The 21,211-nt window shown below is 42.1% G+C and overlaps 1 protein-coding gene and 2 non-coding genes across 4 annotated transcripts in view; all 3 read right to left on the reverse strand.

The window, feature by feature from the left end:
- The window catches only part of bbs9 (Bardet-Biedl syndrome 9), a 201,953-nt gene extending 183,543 nt beyond the window's left edge, over positions 1-18,410 (reverse strand). For both annotated transcript variants that reach the window (XM_031298508.2, XM_031298507.2), the window contains exons 1-6: positions 18,260-18,410; positions 14,896-15,014; positions 13,695-13,845; positions 9,123-9,187; positions 8,811-8,924; positions 4,071-4,245 (exon numbers count right to left, since the gene is read on the reverse strand). In XM_031298508.2, the coding sequence (XP_031154368.1) occupies positions 4,071-4,245; positions 8,811-8,924; positions 9,123-9,187; positions 13,695-13,845; positions 14,896-15,007 (617 nt within the window). In that variant the 5' untranslated portion in view covers positions 15,008-15,014; positions 18,260-18,410. The remainder of the gene's footprint in view (positions 1-4,070; positions 4,246-8,810; positions 8,925-9,122; positions 9,188-13,694; positions 13,846-14,895; positions 15,015-18,259) is intronic.
- Positions 18,411-19,335: 925 nt separating this feature from the next.
- Positions 19,336-19,407, reverse strand: trnap-agg. The gene has a single exon. It is a non-coding gene; the product is annotated as a tRNA-Pro (tRNA).
- Positions 19,408-20,238: 831 nt separating this feature from the next.
- Positions 20,239-20,310, reverse strand: trnap-agg. Its single transcript has one exon. It is a non-coding gene; the product is annotated as a tRNA-Pro (tRNA).
- Between the last annotated feature and the right edge of the window lie 901 nt (positions 20,311-21,211).

Below are 21,211 nucleotides of genomic sequence, written 5' to 3' on the forward strand. Positions count from 1 at the left end.
CTGTCAACTGATCACCATCTGGTGGTGAGTTGGGTCAGAGGGTGTGGGAAGACTCTGGACAGACCTGGTAAGCCCAAACGGGTAGTGCGGGTAAATTGGGAGCGTCTGGAGGAGGCCCCTGTCCGACAGACTTTCAACTCACACCTCCGGTGGAGCTTTTCGTGCATCCCTGTGGAGGCTGGGGGCATTGAACCCGAGTGGACAATGTTCAAAGTTTCCATTGCTGAAGCTGCGGCGGGGAGCTGTGGTCTTAGGGTCTTAGGTGCCTCAAGGGGCGGTAACCCACGAACACCGTGGTGGACACCGGTGGTCAGGGAAGCCGTCCGACTGAAGAAGGAGTCTTTCCGGGATATGTTATCCCAGAGGACTCCGGAGGCAGTTGCAAGGTACCGAAGGGCCCGAAGGGCTGCAGCCTCTGCCGTGAAAGAGGCAAAGCAGCGGGTGTGGGAGAAGTTCGGAGAAGACATGGAGAAGGACTTTCGGTCGGCACCAAGGTGCTTCTGGAAAACCGTTCGCCACCTCAGGAGGGGGAAGCGGGGAACCATCCAAGCTGTGTACAGTAAGGATGGGACGCTGTTGACCTCAACTGAGGAGGTAATAGGGCGGTGGAAGGAGCACTTTGAGGAACTCCTAAATCCGACTAATACGCCCTCTATGGTAGAGGCAGAGCTGGAGGATGATGGGGGATTGTCGTCAATTTCCCTGGTGGAAGTTGCTGAGGTAGTTAAACAACTCCACAGTGGCAAAGCCCCAGGGATTGATGAGATCCGTCCAGAAATGCTTAAAGCTCTGGGTGTGGAGGGGTTGTCTTGGTTGACACGCCTCTTCAACATTGCGTGGAAGTCGGGGACGGTGCCTAAGGAGTGGCAGACCGGGGTGGTGGTTCCCCTTTTCAAAAAGGGGGACCAGAGGGTGTGTGCCAATTACAGGGGTATCACACTTCTCAGCCTCCCCGGTAAAGTCTACTCCAAGGTGCTGGAAAGGAGGGTTCGGTCGATAGTCGAACCACAGGTTGAAGAGGAACAATGCGGATTCCGTCCTGGTCGTGGAACAACGGACCAGATCTTTACTCTCGCAAGGATCCTGGAGGGAGCCTGGGAGTATGCCCAACCGGTCTACATGTGCTTTGTGGATCTGGAGAAGGCGTATGACCGGGTCCCCCGGGAGATACTGTGGGAGGTGCTGCGGGAGTATGGGGTGAGGGGGTCCCTTCTCAGGGCCATCCAATCTCTGTACGACCAAAGCGAGAGCTGTGTCCGGGTTCTCGGCAGTAAGTCGGACTCGTTTCAGGTGAGAGTTGGCCTCCGCCAGGGCTGCGCTTTGTCACCAATCCTGTTTGCAGTATTTATGGACAGGATATCGAGGCGTAGTCGGGGTGGAGAGGGGTTACAGTTTGGTGAGCTAGGGATCTCATCGCTGCTTTTTGCAGATGATGTGGTCCTGATGGCATCGTCGGCCTGTGACCTTCAGCACTCACTGGATCGGTTCGCAGCCGAGTGTGAAGCGGCTGGGATGAGGATCAGCACCTCTAAATCGGAGGCCATGGTTCTCAGCAGGAAACCGATGGAGTGCCTTCTCCAGGTAGGGAATGAGTCTTTACCCCAAGTGAAGGAGTTCAAGTACCTTGGGGTATTGTTCGCGAGTGAGGGGACAATGGAGCGGGAGATTGGTCGGAGAATCGGCGCAGCGGGTGCGGTATTACACTCAATTTATCGCACCGTTGTGACGAAAAGAGAGCTGAGCCAGAAGGCAAAGCTCTCAATCTACCGGTCAGTTTTCGTTCCTACCCTCACCTATGGTCATGAAGGCTGGGTCATGACCGAAAGAACGAGATCCAGGGTACAAGTGGCCGAAATGGGTTTCCTCAGGAGGGTGGCTGGCGTCTCCCTTAGAGATAGGGTGAGAAGCTCAGTCATCCGTGAGGAGCTCGGAGTAGAGCCGCTGCTCCTTCGCGTCGAAAGGAGCCAGTTGAGGTGGTTCGGGCATCTGGTAAGGATGCCCCCTGGGCGCCTCCCTAGGGAGGTGTTCCAGGCACGTCCAGCTGGGAGGAGGCCTCGGGGAAGACCCAGGACTAGGTGGAGGGATTATATTTCCAACCTGGCCTGGGAACGCCTCGGGATCCCCCAGTCGGAGCTGGTTAATGTGGCTCGGGAAAGGAAAGTTTGGGGTCCCCTGCTGGAGCCGCTACCCCGGCGACCCATTACCGGATAAGCGGAAGAAGATGGATGGATGGATGGATGGATGGATGGATGGATGGATGGATCAGATCACAATAGTCTAAGCTGGTGAAGTGAAATGAGAAAAATATATACATAAAATTATTTTTTAGAAATAAAAAACTGAAAATTGGCATGTGCGTATGTATTCACCCCCTTTGTTATGAAGCCCATAAAAAGCTCTGGTGCAACCAATTACCTTCAGAAGTCACATAATTGTGAAATGATGTCCACCTGTGTGCAATCTAAGTGTCACATGATCTGTCATTACATATACACACCTTTTTTGAAAGTCCCCAGAGGCTGCAACACCTAAGCAAGAGGCACCACTAACCAAACACTGCCATGAAGACCAAGGAACTCTCCAAACAAGTAAGGGACAATGTTGTTGAGAAGTACAAGTCAGGGTTAGGTTATAAAAAATATCCAAATCTTTGATGATCCCCAGGAGCACCATCAAATATATCATAACCAAATGGAAAGAACATGGCACAACAGCAAACCTGCCAAGAGACGGCCGCCCACCAAAACTCACGGACCGGGCAAGGAGGGCATTAATCAGAGAGGCAGCACAGAGACCTAAGGTAACCCTGGAGGAGCTGCAGAGTTCCACAGCAGAGACTGGAGTATCTGTACATAGGACGACAATAAGCCGTACGCTCCATAGAGTTGGGCTTTATGGCAGAGTGGCCAGAAGAAAGCCATTACTTTCAGCAAAAAACAAAATGGCACGTTTTGAGTTTTCAAAAAGGCATGTGGGAGACTCCCAAAATGTATGGAGGAAGGTGCTCTGGTCTGATGAGACTAAAATTGAACTTTTCGGCCATCAAAGGAAACGCTATGTCCGGCGCAAACCCAACACATCACATCACCCAAAGAACACCATCAAACATGGAGATATGGTGGTGGCAGCATCATGCTGTGGGGATGTTTTTCAGCAGCCGGGACTGGGAAACTGGTCAGAGTTGAGGGAAAGATGGATGGTGCTAAATACAGGGATATTCTTGAGCAAAACCTGTACCACTCTGTGCGTGATTTGAGGCTAGGACGGAGGTTCACATTCAAGCAGGACAATGACCCCAAACACACTGCTAAAGCAACACTTGAGTGGTTTAAGGGGAAACATGTAAATGTGTTGGAATGGCCTAGTCAAAGCCCAGACCTCAATCCAATAGAAAATCTGTGGTCAGACTTAAAGATTGCTGTTCACAAGCGCAAACCATCCAACTTGAAGGAGCTGGAGCAGTTTTGCAAGGAGGAATGGACAAAAATCCCAGTGGTAAGATGTGGCAAGCTCAAAGAGACTTATCCAAAGCGACTTGGAGCTGTGATTGCCGCAAAAGGTGGCTCTACAAAGTATTGACTTTAGGGGGGTACATTGACTTTTTCTGTTATTTTGTCCTATTTGTTGTTTGATTCACAATACAAAAACATCTTCAAAGTTGTGGGCATGTTCTGTAAATTAAATGATGCAAATCCTCAAACAATCCATGCTGATTCCAGGTTGTGAGGCAACAAAACATGAAAAATGCTAAGGGGGGTGAATACTTTTGCAAGGCACTGTATCCTAGAAAATAAGTCAGTTCTTTAGGGAACTGACTGTATTGACTGTGTTACAATTATCTGGCTGAACGTTTTTTGGCGAGACTAGAGTGGTTTTGGATGTTTTGAAATGTTCCTAAAATATATTTCCACCCCCGATAAGTAATGTGTTATTTTGTACCTGTTATATTAGTGTCTGGGTAAGATGAGAGAAGGGGAGTATATCTGACCAGCATTAGATCATTGCAGGAGAACATCATAAATTAAGCATTAAAGCAAACAACATTAAGGAGGCTTTATCCAAAAACCTACTTGTAGCTCTCCAGCTGGCGTGCAGAGGAAACCGTGAGGAAGCTGTCTGTTCTGGAGTTGTAGACCAATGGGCCGGGCAGCAGGAAACCAGGCAGGAACCTGCCAAAGGTGTAGCTGTCCTGCTCAAAGAACATCAGCATCCCGTCCATAGACTGGATACACAGGGAGTGGTGACCTGAGAGAGGTGGAAGAAAAGTCAGTCACTCCCATCCAACAAAGACCAAAATCACATGGTAAGCACTCACATACATTTATGATATGTTGAAGAATGTACAATATGGAATTGACATCTTCTAGGTACAAAGTGGCTTGTCGCTGAGGTGTTGCACAAACCGTGGAAAATCAAGTTTTGTTGTGCAAAAAAAAAACATCAAAGTGCATGTTCATTACTTATTACTTGGCGTGCAACGACAAAGTTAGATCGACGGCTATTTTGTGTCTGTCGAAAAGTGACAGTTTAAATAATTTATCAAGGAAACATGCCAGACATTTGCTGGTTCCAGCTTTTCCAAAATGAAGATTTGCTGTTTTTCTATGTAATATAGTGTATTAAATAACTGTAAAATAAATGTAGAATGAATTTTCATGGGTATCTTTCAGCCGTTTTACAGACTTAAGGAATAATCGATAATTGTAAGAATTGACAGATTAATACAGTAAGTAACAAAAAGAACCCGTTTTCATGTGTACAACCAAGTGCAACACAGTGGAGGAGAGACTTCACTTGGCTTTACTTTTTTTCTGAGACACTGTACGCAAGACAGCTAAGTTTCTTTTCAGAATCACTGTTAGCTAAAAAGCCTTGCATTTTTGGGGGTTACATATTGTGTTTTATGACAGCTCTGACCAATGATCCTGGAGGACATTCATGGCTTCTGTTTCATTTCAGCCGTGATGTCGTGTTGTGCTATGAGGTGTGTTTCTCCCTCTTGCTGAATCTGATATCTCCATTAACACCTCCACGCACCTGGCTCTGGGTATGAATGTGTACAAGAGCGTGCGTTTGTTAGGAAAGGCCTGATGTAGGACATACTAAGCCCTAACACACACACAAACACACAGCAACACACACGGTCATAAAGCAGTGTGGCTGTGTGACCAGAGAACTATAATTAGGCCTCAACGCGCTATTAAAACTCACACTGCCATCAACTAGAGGTCAGGGAGACAGCCACCTACAGCCCAACACACACACACACACACACACACACACACACAACCAAGAATTTAGACAGAAAAGCTTCCCACTCCTACACACCTATTCTGTGTAAACACGCGTTTGTGTGTGTTTTTGTGTGTGTGTGTGTGTGTGTGTGTGTGTGTGTGTGTGTGTGTGTGTGCGTGTTTATTTATTTATTTATTTCAGGTTAACAGGGACAATGCACACTAATACATATGAAAATGTAAAATGTGCCAGAATTAGCCAAAAGGCTATTTTACATCTGCTGTCCCTGGACAGATCGTACAATGTCACACCTAAAAAGACAAAAGGATTATAATAGTACATATAGGTTTAGCCCAATACAAGTAAAATTGACTATGAATGTAAAATTTTAAAAATGACAAGATCAATATAAACAAGAACAGATTGTCATCAATACCAGCACACACATATATACACACACAAGCTAAACGTTCAGTCCATGTAACTGACAACTTCGTAGGCATAGCACAAGTGGCACAAACAGGCAAGACAGGAAAGACAACTGTGTGTGTGTGTGTGTGTGTGTGTGTGTGTGTGTGTGTGTGTGTGTGTGTGTGTGTGTGTGTGTGAGAGATGAGTGGAGTTTAGGGTGGCCGTTAACACGCTGAAAGACAAGGTCTCTCACACTGCAGACACGCCCTGAAGTGTGCTTAATACTAAAAATGAACCAACAGCAAATGTTGCAGGATCATGAGTGTGTATGTCTGCATATGTGTGGATTTACATTCATTAGTGAGAGTGTGTGTGTGTGTGTGTGTGTGTGTGTGTGTGTGTGTGTGTGTGTGTGTGTGTGTGTGTGTGTGTGTGTTGTTTGTAATTGTGTAACTGTCCTTAATGTGGAAAATCTCTGGAAGTATACAAGCTCCCGGCAATTATAGTGTTGACAGTGTCTCTTAGCACTAGCGTTGCGTATTATGATTCTGATCTTTGTTTCTTCTTATCATCCTCTGGTTTAGATTTTTCTTATTTCAGACAGGGGTAAAAAAAAAAAAAAGTACATACTTTAATTGCTAAAAGCAGCTTTACTTGGAGCTGATTTAGGCTGCCATAAACAGTAATTTGTCCAAAATGACAACATATTTCGTGACTCTGGCATGTTTTCATTTAATTCAATAAAAACATGCTCTGTTTTGTCAGGACTCCAAAAACAGCTGGATACCCAAGGAGTGGACATTCCTCCCAGACAAACACACTTCGGTGTTAGGGTCAAAACACCACCCACTCAGACAGCCTGACACAGCGCTGTATCATCAATAATAAGAAAAGTGCTATGTTATGAAAATGAGAGCCAGACTGTGCCATAATAGTAACTGTGCACGTTTAATTTCACACGCCCAGGTATTACGTGTCAAAGAGCCCTGTATAAGAGCGACGGCGCTCAGACACAGTGGAGGAAACGGGCCAGTATTGGTATCATTAATAAGACATGTTGAACAAGCACACAGAGCAGCCAACAAAGGACAGAGGCTGGCCGCACACTGCAGTGGGCAGAGCCTCGCCTCCGTCTGTGTGTGAGTGAGAGAGAGTGCGTGTGTGAGACAGAGAGAGTGTGTGGGTACATGTGGATGTGTGTCCAAGCACACTTGTGTGCCAATTTATTTTGTAGTGCACATGTGTCTCTGTGTGTGATTATGTGTGTATTGTATATGTATGCGTCTGACCAAAGCTTAAAAAGGCAAGTCCAGGCTCAGTGTGTGTGTGTGTGTGTGTGTGTGTGTGTGTGTGTGTGTGTGTGTGTGTGTGTGTGTGTGTGTGTGTGTGTATATGTGTGTGTGGCCTGAATATGACCCAAACCCCAAAGGCAGCCCAGCTATTAGAGAAGTATTAGTACAGAGCTGCTATTACAGCGCCTACAGCACTGCTAAATGGCTGCTATTATAGACCTACACGCTCACGTGTAAGAGCAGACACAACTCTCGCTCACACACGCACACGCACACACGCGGCTGGTCTGGCCTCAGAGCTCCGGTCATCCCTCTCTTTGTGAATATCTATATTTCTGTACTTGTTTGTAAATGAGTGTGCATTTTAGCAAGTGTCTGCAAATCATTACGAGTGTGCGTGAGTGTGCTCCAGCAAATCAAGCGTGAGATCAACTCCTTTCCATGTAAACTCTGTGAAACAGTGAGTGAAACAGTGAGTGAAACAGTGAGTGAAACAGTGAGTGAAACAGCGAGCAGCTTCCTCGACTCAAACCCCTAACCCTAAACAACTCATATGACCTTAACAATGATGAGACAATAGAAGCAACCACTTCTGTATCCGTGATGTTATATAAAATGTGTATCTATGACAGTCGAAAAAAGGAAATGAAGATTGTTTAAAATATCATCACAAGAACATGCTTATAAGACGTTTGTAGGACAGGAAGCAGGAAAGGGTATGAGTTAAAGTAGTTGTTGCAAGATATGACTAGAATAGGAAACAAAAAAAATTGGTAATTGGTAATTGACCATTTTTCAGCGTTGTTTTTCATGATATTTAGTTGAGTTAAACCATGAAGAGGGTCTGCAATCGGCAGCAGCAGCACATATAAGTGATGATAGTGAATGAAAATCAAACTCAACATGAATGCAACATAAATTAAATACATGCAGAGTGAAAATTAAAAATTTGGCAACTGAAATTCAATCGGTAATTTGTCGCTTTTACGGCATTTTAGGTCCCAAACTTCTACTTTGCTGAATTTTTACTTTGTCAGTTAATCTTTTTAGTATGATGCTGCTTTTTGGTCTGGTTATTACAGCAAAAAGGAAATTGTTCATGTCCAAGGGAGCAACGTGGTTTATTAAAACCTAAAGTTAGAACTCAAAAAACATTTTGTGTTTGAAATATCTTCATGTGGGTTTTGCTTGAACCAAGTTCTGTGATTTAGCAGCATTGTCTACCTTAGCTGGTAGCTGAGGTAGACTATAAATCTCTGCCAGATCCAGGGGTGCTGTTCTGCAGCTGAACTCTGACCCGCTCTTGAGAGGTGGTTAAAAAGGGAATTTCCCTGCAAGAGGCAATACAGGATCCCATTCATTCATTTGAAGAACTGTAAATACAAGGTCTGCACTGCCATCTAGTGCTGACAACAGGGAGGAGTATGAGGAGTGGGGATGACAGAACAGGACAGGACAGGAGAGGAGAGGAGAAACATGTTTGTCTATATGTGGACATATATTTCAGTGAGTCATTATTACGCGTGTATGTGTGTTACGTAAATGTGTGGTCCATTGTATGGGTTAATCTGTAAGGTTGTGTGTGTGTGTGTGTGTGTGTGTGTGTGTGTGTGTGTGTGTGTGTGTGTGTGTATACACATTCATGTTTAAATGTGGTACAGTACAACAATGTGCACACATACACACAGCCTGGCTTCTACCAGACACTTTTCCTGGTGGATATAAAGTGTTAATTGCTGTAAATGATCCGTGTGTGTGTGTGTGTGTGTGTGTGTGTGTGTGTGTGTGTGTGTGTGTGTGTGTGTGTGTGTGTGTGTGTGTGTGTGTGTGTGTGTGTGGTGACTTAATGCCACTGCTGTCAGAAAGTCATACCTGTGACCCCTCCAAAGGTGCCGTAGGTCATGTTGCAGGCTGTTCTCTGCAGATTGTGTTCATAAACCAACTTTAGCTGGTACTGGTCACCGTGCTCCACGTTCCCTGCAGTGCCTGCATGCACACATACACACAGATCAGAAAAAAAATCTAATCTGTATGCTGTTTTTGAAGGTGAAAGTTGTTCTCACTAAACATGAATAATAAATGAAAAAATTGTTCAATGCTCATTCAAAGTGGGATGAGATGCAGAGAACACAATAGAGGAAGCATTTAGAGGTTTACCTTTACGTTTGTGTGCATGTGTGTTACCTGAAACAGAGAAGACTGACAACTTCCTGGGGTGAAGAACAGCCAGATGAAGAAGCTCTGAACACCTAAAAAGAGAAGAAAAGATACACTGTTACACTGAAAACAGTAAAGCTGATGGTGAATAATACGACAACCAACTATGTTAACTAATACTATGTTAACTAACTAACCAAGTATGTTGGATACAAACTTCAGAAAATCCACAGTTACAGTTGTGAAGATATGACAGCTACAATACAGTGTACTTCATGACTTATAACAGATAATTAATTGCTCATCTAACACAGCAGTGTTATTTTTTTCCAAACAACCCATTAAAATTATGTTGGACGATTTCCCTCTCCAAAGTCCACATAGTGTTAGGGGTAGGGCTGGGCAGTATATCAATATCATATCGATATCGTGATATGAGACTAGATATCGTCTTAGATTTTGGATATCGTAATATCGTGATATGGCATAAGTGGTGTCTTTTCCTGGTTTTAAAGGCTGCATTACAGTAAAGTGATGTCATTTTCTGAACTTACCAGACTGTTCTAGCTGTTCTATTATTTACCTTTACCCACTTAGTCATTATATACACACTTCTGATGATTATTTATCTAAAATCTCATTGTGTGAATAACACAATGAGATGTGCTTACATGTGAATAACACCAATACACCAAAACACCAGTAAGCACCAATTGTCTTCTTCTATGTATTTGATGTGGGCGGGGTTGCTGTGGCTGTTAATGTCAATGATATGGCTCTTATGTTGCTACTTTTGGTGTGTGTTGTTTCTTTGTCTTGTTTTGTGTAAAATGATAAACTGATGCAGTTGTGGGAAAATATGTTCTACAAGGTTATGAGTAAGCCCTACATAGAGTATAACTGTAATGCTAAGCACAAACAAGTTGTTGGCCATATAATGTGACTCCATGGGGACATCAGAGATCAGAAGTCAGGGTCAGCTACAGAGCTGCAGCCATGGAGCTGGTGGAGTCAGTGTCTTGCATTCAGGACAGATGCTTCCTGCCACTGTGGTAGAACCCGTGTTCTCAGCTAAAGGGTGGCACCCATTCATATTTTAACTCATACCTCGAAAATAATTACTGCAACAGCTGGTGGATTTTTTTTTTTTTAAACACTGGTTTTGGTTGGGGTGTAGATGATGGTCTCAGTGATGCTGATCCTAGATGTTCACTTATTTACTTTACCACAAGCCCACAGAGAAGGAATCTGTCGACTTTCTGGACCCAGAAAAACTGCTGTCTCACTGACTTTCAACCACTGCTGTAATGTTTGTGGAGCAAAGAACAACAAGGGAGGAGAAACTGGATCCCACAAGTCTTCTTTCTTCTGTGGAAAACCACTCAAATCAGTGCTGAAACAAAACCTTTCACCATCTGCCCGCCTCGGTCTGCCCTGACAACATTTACAACGTGTTTCACTGTTGAGGCCCAGCCTCCAAAATGCCCACCCGTCTGAAGAATGCAATGCAGAAAAACCGCAGGTAACTAAACACGACATCTATCAAACAGACTGATTTAGTTGGATTCTGCTTCCAGCGTGATGACGTGGGAACCCTTCGAGGCAAACCACCAGAGCTTTTTTTCCAAAAACCTTTCTGGAAGGTTCATGTGCCCCCACAGTAAGACTATGGGAGGTAGCGTTCGGATGAATGGCTAAAGTAAGGCTGCCAGGGTTAGGAGTTCAATTCCTCGTGTAATTTAATAGATAAGGGGAGGCTGGTGAAGCTCATCTGGCTCAATCATAATGTTTAATGTGAGATTCTTCTGTTGCCTTCAGACCAAAAACATTCTGCGCTACAAACATGCAAGGGTCTTTATTGGCAGGAGCATGTTGTCCTGGTTTGGGAAATTGCTAATTGAGTTTGGAGGCTTATTAGATGCCCCAACACTGCACATCAGTTTGTTTTCCTATGAGGATGGTTTTTACAATTCTGAAAAGTCATCATGATGACAACAATTTTATCCCCTGTTGCAACAACTGCCAAGTAAAAAGTAGAATTATCCGGTTCACATTAAAAAGTATGCCGCACCCTGCAGGATGACACTGCATTGCTGTGCAGCAAAAGTTGAGCCAGGTTAAACTTTTTTGACATTTCTTTGTGACCTCATTGAAATAAATGGGGAAGGCTATGTCTGTCTGTCATCGTCATCTTTGTGCCACTTCAGTGTATTGCCATAGCAACCTAAGACACGCAACTTTGTAGCACGTAGCTTTGAAATTGTTTACAATATTGTCGCAGCGTAGATTTGGAGTTGTCCAAAAAGGTACAAGTTTCCTGCACCTTTATACATCTTAACCTTTAATGAAATTAATTAATTCAACTATAGATATCAGTAGAGCCCGACCGATAAAGGATTTTTAAGGCCGATAACAAACTTAAGATATGAAACTTAAAGTCCTTTGAACAAAAGCACAATAACAATGAAAAAAAATCAAAGCGTGTTGCCAACAGGGACGTTGTAGAGCGCCCTCTGGTGGACAAACTATGCAACGCCAACACTCATAACATGGTTGAAGGGTGTTTCGTCCGTTTTTATTTCATTTTTTAAATATTTGTTTATCGGCCATTATAAATGCCAATACCGATAGTTTGGAAAATGCCTAATATCGGCCAATAATATCAGCCCGCCGATATATCGGTCTGGCTCTAGATATCAGTGTGATAACTATCAGTGCCGAACATTTGTCTATGCTTGCCCTAAATGTTAACTACCTTGAAGATCAGAGCAAGGCACAAACAATGTTAAGATCAGCAGTTCTATCCTGCTGAGAGTGATTGATGCTAGTGATGCTTTAGAGCTCTAACAGGTTAATTTTATTTTTTACAAAAACTGGGTTTTATTAAAAAGAGCACATGGTTCAGTGTGTTCCATTTCCTGCTTAGGTAAGTATAAAGTGGATACTAGTGGATATATCCTCTAAGAGACACATCACCACTATCCTGTCATCCCACATCATTCCTTTCCTCCCGCTATCCTTCCTCTTCCCCACTTTCAAATACTTTTGGCTGTCAGGGGTCACTTAATCATCTTCGCTCCAAAACAAGTCATTTTCACTGGAGGCATTTGCACATTTCACTTGAACTTGACTCTTGAGGGTTGTCAGCTCTCAAGATCCAATTATGCAGTGCAATAACAAAGCAGGATGGGGCTCTTGGGTTCCGACAGCTATGCTAGCAACTCAGTGGTTAACCTGACATTATAAGCACAACTATGTTTGGGTCGCCGTGTGGCTGACAGATCATGGTAAATCATGACGAGGGAGAGAAACTCTTGACATGGTGGTTTTGGGTTAGCATGCATCGCAGGGGAATAAAAAGACATTAATGAGGTGGTAAGCAAAAGCAGGGATGGGTTTTATTATGAATGAAAAAGCGATGTGATGAGTTATGAATGGGTGTTTCTGCCTGGCAGTTTAAAGTAAGGCTTTATTATAAGCTGTACTATGAATGCTTATAATTCCCAGAAAGTTGAGACAGAGTTAAAATAAATACCTGTGACTCGTTCCCAGGCAGCAGCACACATATGTAACATAAACAGAGATATGGCTGTCAGGGTGGCCACAGTGCACATAGTAGCTGTCCTGTAATCTAAAGTCCAATGGTTTAGTTCTCGAGCAAGCCAATATGTCCATCTACCGCTCTGTGTCCCCTCCAACAATGACCTCTGACTTACTTACTAAGAACGAGCCATTTCAAAATACGAGCATCAACTAAATGCATACAATGCAAATGTAGAGTTTGTTACATAATTAAATGCTTCATACATTTTTTTTATTGTTATTTAACATAACATCTAGATTTTAGGCACAGTAATTGAGCACGCAAAAACATATCATTGTAAATTGTTTAGGTTTTTAGTGTTTGTCTCTATTTTTTGATATTAATACTATTCATCCATTGATGAATAAGTAATCTGCATTAGTTGCAGCCCTTTGCTTTGCTGATCACAATCTCTTTGTGCCTTTAGAGGAGTGTAATCTGTTATTTGTCACAATAAGGTAGAGCTCTGCATTCGTGAGACAGTGATTAAGTTTGCTTCCTGGCAAAGGGTGTGCGGCTAATGCCAATTTGACCTACAAAACATTAACACAGGTGAAGGCCTCACGTACAGGAAGGGGAGGAAGCCAAGAGCAGCAGAGAGAGATTAGTAACACCATCAACGATCCTGGTGTTAGAGCACAGATCTGTGGTGACCTGATTTATCAGGAGTGGCACCGTGTTAGCAACCGTGAAACCAAGAGTGGAACCAATAGTGCCCATTAGTGTCTAAATACTGACATGTCTTTTTCCATCTAGCTAGCTGAACTCATAAAAACCTAAACATTTTGACACAATGTCCTATCCATGGAAACAAAAAGCATTAACATTAAACATCTACTGCAAATCAGAATGAAATGTTCAATTTGACTATTAATCATGGTGTCAAATTAAATGTGTCATTTTTTCATAGGGTAGATGTAATGTAGAGGAAAAACATAACAGCCTACAATCCACCGCGTCTGCAGTAAAAAGCCGTTTTAACCCTTTGATGACCCAGATTTGTGAAATCTACTTACGACACAAACTTGCCCACTTCCACCTGGATGATGGCATTTTGGAGCTGGACTTCGAGAAGCAGGGCCTCGACCAGAGCTCCCTCGCTGGTCTTATTGGCATGTGGGGAGAATATCCTCAGCATCCCCATGTAGCTGCCCACCACCACCTTGTCTACAAAGTTATAAACACAGAGGAGGACAATTGTTATATGTTTGGTATAAGTCAGGATGGAAGTTATTACCCCAGAGACAGCAGCCACACTGTCACTACTTTCATTTTGAGTATTGCTGCCATTGCCACTGCTAAAGGGGCCTGAACAGTGTTGCATTATTCTTAGTTTTAAATCAACACAAAGTTTAACAACTTTGATGCCGACTGATTAGTCTTAGCTACTCAACCTGAAGTAAATTGATACAAGAAGGGGTGTTGAATAAATGACATCTTCACCCAGAGAACAGAATAAAGTTTTGTTATATCTATTTGTTATACGCAGGAGTTGTCCACATTTTGGCTACCACAGTAGGCTAGGTAATTAAACTTAAACAGCTAATGTAAGTCGAAACTGCCTGCAAGCTTCTCCTGTACTATACGGTAATTCTTCTACTATGCGACAGAAAGTCGCGTGGTTATGACACAATCGTTAGCCTTTAGCATTTTTACAAAAACGTCTGCTACGGAGCCATAACGTGAGATACAAGGTAATAGAGTCTTTTATACATTGTTGTGTTTCTTTAGAAATAAACAATGGACAAATAAAGTTTTTAAATGCTTCAGATGTAAAGTTATTCGCTGTCAAAGTGACGCCAAAATTAATGGCAGTCAATGGAATGCTAACGGCAGGTGATGGCTTATTAGCATCAAAATGTCTCCATAGGAGGTACGCTTTGCGGGTGCTAGCTTACCCCCTTGATTAAGACAAGTGGGGAAAAAAACACAATACACAAAGCACAGAGGCAAATAAAAGCACAGTACAGATATTTTCTTGCCAACATACAGTACATCATTATATGCATTTTGTATGTGTGCACAACCCTATTAACTACAAGCAACACACACATTTAACTCTGTATTTGTATCCACATAGAGGCAGTAAGTTGAAAGAGGTGTAATAAGAGGGACAAATAACAATGTCTAAACCTCATGGGCACATTTCAGGCAAAGTCCTGCAGCCTGTATGCTGTGTGGTGGTTGGTGCCTTGCTATTCCTGACTACCCACTGACCATGTTCGGTGCCACTGTTGTCCACGTCGCCGACACAGAGGCATCCCTGGTCAAACTCCTCCCCCTCGCCAAGCGTTGCTGACCACCAATCACGGGCCTTGAAGAGAGACATGCTGCCTCTGATTGGACAAAGAGAGAAAGACAGCGGAGAGAAAGTGTTAGATTTCTTCTGCTGTAGGGCGGCAACTCACGATTATTTTCATTTTAGATTATTCTGTTGATTATTTTCTGGATTAATCGATTAGTTGTTTGGTCTATAAAATGTCAGAAAATGTGTTTTTCAAAGCCCAACATGACGTCCTCAAATGTCTTGTTTTGTCCCCAACTCAAACATATTCAGAAACTAGAACATATTCACATTGAAGTAGAAGAAATCAGATTTTTTTAAAACTTTTAATTAAAAAAAGACTCAAACCAATTCATCGATTATCAAAATAGTTGACCATTAATTGAATAGCTGACAACTAATCCATTAGCCTAATCGATTATTTTTTGCAGCTCCATTTTGCTGTCAATGTGATGTACACATATGTTGTCCTGCTGTCCTGTCTGTTTCTCTGCAGTGTCATTTTTCAATAAATATAGTCCTTTTAAAGCAACACTATGTAACTTGTCCCACTTCGGTCCCCCTACAGGTTGGAAGTGGAATTGTCCATCACATTACATTGTTCAGTTCATTCGAATTACAGATCCGCTACCCGATCTGACAAACTTGCATAATGTAATGTCATGTAATGGGCAATTCCGCTTCCAACCCGTAGGGGGACCAAAGCGGGAAAAGTTATATAGTGTTGCTTTAATTCACAATGTGTAGCAATACATTTAAGATAAACTATTGAATGACAAATAGATGAACAAAGAAACACACAAAGATTTTTTTTTTTTTTTTACTTTAAACTCACAATATTATCTCCTGTTCATTGAGCAGCCCCAATAAAGTAGTTAGGCGGTTAGACGCCTTGCTCTAGGGCACCACAACAGTGGATAATGAAGAAGGGGCGGGAAAGCATTACTTTTTCACTTCTGGCACAGGATCAAATCACCAACCCTCTGTACACTAGAAAAACACTGGGTAATCAGTTTAACCAGAGAGGTGGAGCTCAAGCCGTTGGTGTGGTGACAGCTTGGACCACTGTCCACTGTCTGCTGTCCACTATCTGCTGGCCCAAGAGGCTCTCAGTGCACCGTACTGACACCTGCAGCCAATGGCAGACCTGAAGATCAATCACATGACCCCAGGATTCTGCATATGAGAGTTGGGGGGGAATGAAGAGGGGGGGGTAGGTGGGGGCAAGCAGCTTTTCTACTTGCTAAGCGCTGAGCAGGTGGAACAGGCAGCTAATCCAGAGAGGGAATCTATCTCCAGTACACTGCCATCCAGACCTGAGCGGGTGTTAAAGCAACATTACACCTCCTACTGTCAAGATATTTCATAAGAGAGTCATGTTTAAAAGGCTTTAGCCGGGAAGGAAGTACGGCGATTCTTTATATCTTTTTTTATTATTAAACCTGAACATTATTACACTTATCAAATGAAACAAAATACCAGACATTTGCTGCATTAACAAGAAAAAAGAGCCGTTTTTTTCCTGATGATACAGTTGCTGCAAGTATTAGTTCCTAACCCAATGACCGCAGCGAGAGGGGCAGGAAACCATAATGCACTGGCCCTACTTACTTATTATTACAGCAAGTATATTTCTAACAGGCTAATCACTTACAGTATCATCCTGTGACTGTCTGCTTGGCTTTGTGCTTTGTTGACTTTCCTTAGCACAACCTGTTGCATATCGCCTGCACTTCTTTTTTGTTATTATTATATTATTATACGTTTCTATATTCTACTATATTTAAATCAATTAGCTGTAACATGTGCCTCAACTAGCCTAATGATTTCTGCGAGCATGAAGCTGGTAGATAATGAAAATTAATTCCACTAAGAGGAGACTAAGTTTGCCCATGTTCTTGTTTTCTGACCATCTCCCTGATAATAAACATGGGTCGGCCGGGGAATACTGTACATGTTCAGTCCCCTGTGATGGATAGCATCCTGAGCTCTCTGCAGGCTCTGGGGATGTAGCTACAACACCGTTTTATGGCAAAGCAAGTTTCTACAGGTTAGATTGGATGGTAATAAGAAGTCAAACTGGAGCTGTCAGCTTCTGCTGGGATACTTAAGTATTTCATTTAGGGATAAACTGACTTTTTACTGATATTTCTGATTAAACAGGCTGTATAGGAATATATGGAGACAACTGAAAACTATGATATTACTATATTATGTGTAAAATGACACTTTTATTCAACTTGTAAAAGTAATAATAACCAAACCAATTGATTATAGCCACGGCACACACACACACACACACACACACACACACACACACACACACACACACACACACACACACACACACACACACACCTACCTATCTATCCATCTATCTAGTACTGCATGTTTACAAACGTACACGGCTCTTATCATGTGCTTTGCTATCTAATGGACCTTTTTGACAGCAGACATGTTGACTTGTCATAGAAGGAAAAGCACAGCTGAAATTGATAACCTTAACAATGGCTCAATTCCATCAAGTGTCCCAGTGAGCTATTTCAGTGAGTCAGCATGTACAATACCAGGGCCTCTCCTAAGTGGAATGCAGCCATCATTAATGGTTCTGAATACACCTGTGCTTTTCCTACTATGACATGTCAAAATGTCTGCCGTGAAAAAGGTATATTACATGTTTTGCTCTTGTTATTCAGTGAGAAAACTGACCTTTTGTCTACTTTGTAGTCTTTAATCTGTGTATAACACTCCACGAAACATGTTAAGAGTAAGCAGTATTTTTACTTCCGTTAAAAGCCACAGTACAGACTCCGTTCAACACACAAGGGAGGGAGGGAGAGAGGGCGAGAGAGAGAGAGAGAGAGAGAGAGAGAGAGAGAGAGAGAGAGAAAATTAACGAGTTAATTAGTTGAACTTCAACTTTATGTACTCTTGGGCTTTAATGGCACACGACCAAACACCTTTGGGTTTATTGTTCAATAAGTTACCCATGAGGACTCATGGTGTGGTCCTCTATGAGTGTGCAACAAAAAAAAGTAAAATAAAATTATCATACACGCCTTCAGGAGTTGTTTTTAAGTCGGTTACAAATTGAGGCATCCTGCACAGGTGAATTAGCTTACAGCCAGGCTGCTTTAACTTTAGCTTAGCCTGCTAATTAGCTAACGTTAGCGTTAGCTCTCCAAGTTACCTGGAAACCAACGTTAGCTAGCAGGTCAAGAACAGTGTCGTTGCCGTTGACACGGAGTCTCCGCTAATGACAAAACACATTCAGGTTTGTTCCAGAGTTTTTCTTACCTTCACGTACACGAGCCAGTCCGTAAAAGCTGATGGTTTGGTACTCCTGGTTCACGCAAAAATCACATTTCTCACCCTCTTGCTTGCAGCCATCGTCCTGTTGTCATGACACTGACGCTTAACGGAGAAGCCGGGCTGTTGTGCGCAGGAACGGATATAGATGGGTTGCCGGGAAAATGAGTTTTTGGATTAGCTCAATTACTGGTTTCTAGCTGCTGCTGTGATTTAATAGGGACTTCTTTTATAACAGTTGCAAATATTTTTGGATTAAACATGCTATAAAGCCATAGATTGGCTCCTTAAAAATGTATGATATTAATTATTTAAGAAAGATTAGCCTACACTGTTATTAAACTTGTAAATGTGATGATAACCAAATAAATTGATTTAGCCACAGCATGTGTGGATATACAGTACAGCTTATGAACTGTATGGAATAAAAGTGTATGGCAAAATATTTGAGCATTTGTTGAGGTAGGCCTAGTAAATGTAGCAAGAACAAAAGCATGATATATGATCATATCATATACTAATTATGCCACATATAGGCTATGGCTAAAAACAAACCAGCGCTGTACATATTTTAAGCTTTTTGTACTGTAAATAATCAAGCTGTAATAGTGTATGGTGGTATGTGTATTGTCTATTGTGTGATGTTTATTTTATTGCATTTCCATATTTGTAGTGTGTTGTGGTTCATGATACTGAAAGTTGATATTCTAATTACACTGTACATGTAAAAGCCCAACGAGAAATAAGAGATGAAAATTAGCAATAGCTATAAACTCTTCAGCACATAAGGTTCATACTCTGTATTGGAACTATCTTAAAATGCATATGTCATCCCTATCAAATTAAATACAAAATCAATTCAATTTAATATTAAATGTAAATAAGATATACAACTCCGCAACAATATATGAGAAAGGGCTAACATCTGTCACATGTTCACGTATGTTCAATGTGTATTAAGGATTTTGTTGTGCACTGATTAACTTTTAGCTGTTCTTGTGTTTGTCGTTGAGTCTTTCAATGTCTGTTAATTATATGTCTTGCCCTCGAGTTTGAAAAATTCAGGGCTCGTCCGGGATTTGAACCCGGGACCTCTCGCACCCTAAGCGAGAATCATACCCCTAGACCAACGAGCCACCTGTCATGGCTCTCCGACCGTAAGTTTTTGACTTTACTGTACATGCCACGTTGTCTGGACATTTGTTATTCTCTTCTACATGTCACCACTCTAGATTTTCTGGTGGCTGAGCGCCATCTACAGGCGCTTTACTGAACTGCAAAAGACTCAATCTCTACCAACTCCACAGTAGTGGTCTTCTATAGACCTTTTTCACAGCAGACATGTTGACATGTCATAGTAGGAAAAGCACAGGTGTATTCAAAACCATGATGGCTGCATTCCACTTAGGAGAGGCCCTGGTATTGTACACGCTGACTCACTGAAATAGCTCACTGGGACACTTGATGGAATTGAGCCATTGTTAAGGTTATCAATTTCAGCTGTGCTTTTCCTATTATGACAAGTCAACATGTCTGCTGTGAAAAAGGTCCATTAGATCGTCTTTTTTCTCAGCAGAGGCGAGAGGTCAGTAAATGTAGCCTACCCTCAAATACTGTACTTAAAGTCAACCAGGTAACCTCAAGACTTTCTTCCTTCATCACATACTGTATATGTATGGAAAGGTGTAATTGATTTTCATGACTACATTGGATAGATGGGATGTCAATCTGGAGCTGTCATTTATTTAAGAACTATCTTAGAAAACTGGCACAGTAATTGCACTGTAGTCTTATTATAAAAGGACGCTATGTAATGTAAACTGTAGACTAAAATGTGAAAATCTTTAACTTCCAATTTCCCGCCAGAGAAACTAACAAGTTAACTATGCTATGATGATTAGTTGGTATTAATAGGAGTGATTGTCTTCTTTCAGACCCAGGTGAGGGTTATATTTTGGCAAAAATGAGGGCTCGTCCGGGATTTGAACCCGGGACCTCTCGCACCCTAAGCGAGAATCATGCCCCTAGACCAACGAGCCACACTCAAGAATCCTTTGCCGACGGATTTTGGATTCACAAGATGCCACGTTGGCCAAACTTCTGTCTTCTCTTAGTATCTGTTCCCATAGTTCTTCAGATACACTTCTTGCAACCGAGTGCCATCTGCAGGACGTTTATGGTACTGCAGCCAAAACCGTGTGCCAAAACTCCAACTGTGTGTTAAAAGTTTCCCATGGAAATTTCATGCTGTTTTACACAGTCTATGTTCCCATCCAAACGACATGTTCAGTCTGTGATCCAGTCATGGCTCACAAAATGACATTTTATTGTATTTTTTTAAAATCACACCATCAAAGAAAAACAGAAAGCCATCTACTTATAAAAATACAACACACCGGTCTATACTTTTGGAGATCTCTCCAAATGCAATGAAACAATATACATTTCCATATAACGGCCACATATACAGTATGACATTACTTTTCCCCGTTTTATTGATATATACATGTATATGTATGTCAGTCTCCCGTTTGTTTTACATAAACTCAACGATAACAAAAGGCAACATGCAGGTGATAGCAGCACATTTAAAACAAAAAAGTCAAAGAGAACATTCAACACAACATGTTGAGACAAAGGGAGATAGTGACATTTGAACTTTGAATACCCCCTGCCAAAAAACTATGAGTTATGTTAGAGGTAGTGCTCAATTTTAATCACAGAATGAAAAGGTGATGAAATTAAATAGGTCCTATGCTGGGTTTTATTGAGCCACAGACAGCAGTGTGTTTCCTTCTATACTTAATATACTTAAGATATATTGTAATACAGTGATTTTGCAGCACCGATTACTTTGGTTCAAGGGTTGTTTTTTTTACTGGAGTAATTCTTGCTAATGAGCACTAGAGGTCATCTTTAGTATTACTTACTTAATACCTC

Source organism: Sander lucioperca, chromosome 10, assembly GCF_008315115.2.
Source record: "Sander lucioperca isolate FBNREF2018 chromosome 10, SLUC_FBN_1.2, whole genome shotgun sequence".
NCBI lineage: Eukaryota > Metazoa > Chordata > Actinopteri > Perciformes > Percidae > Sander > Sander lucioperca.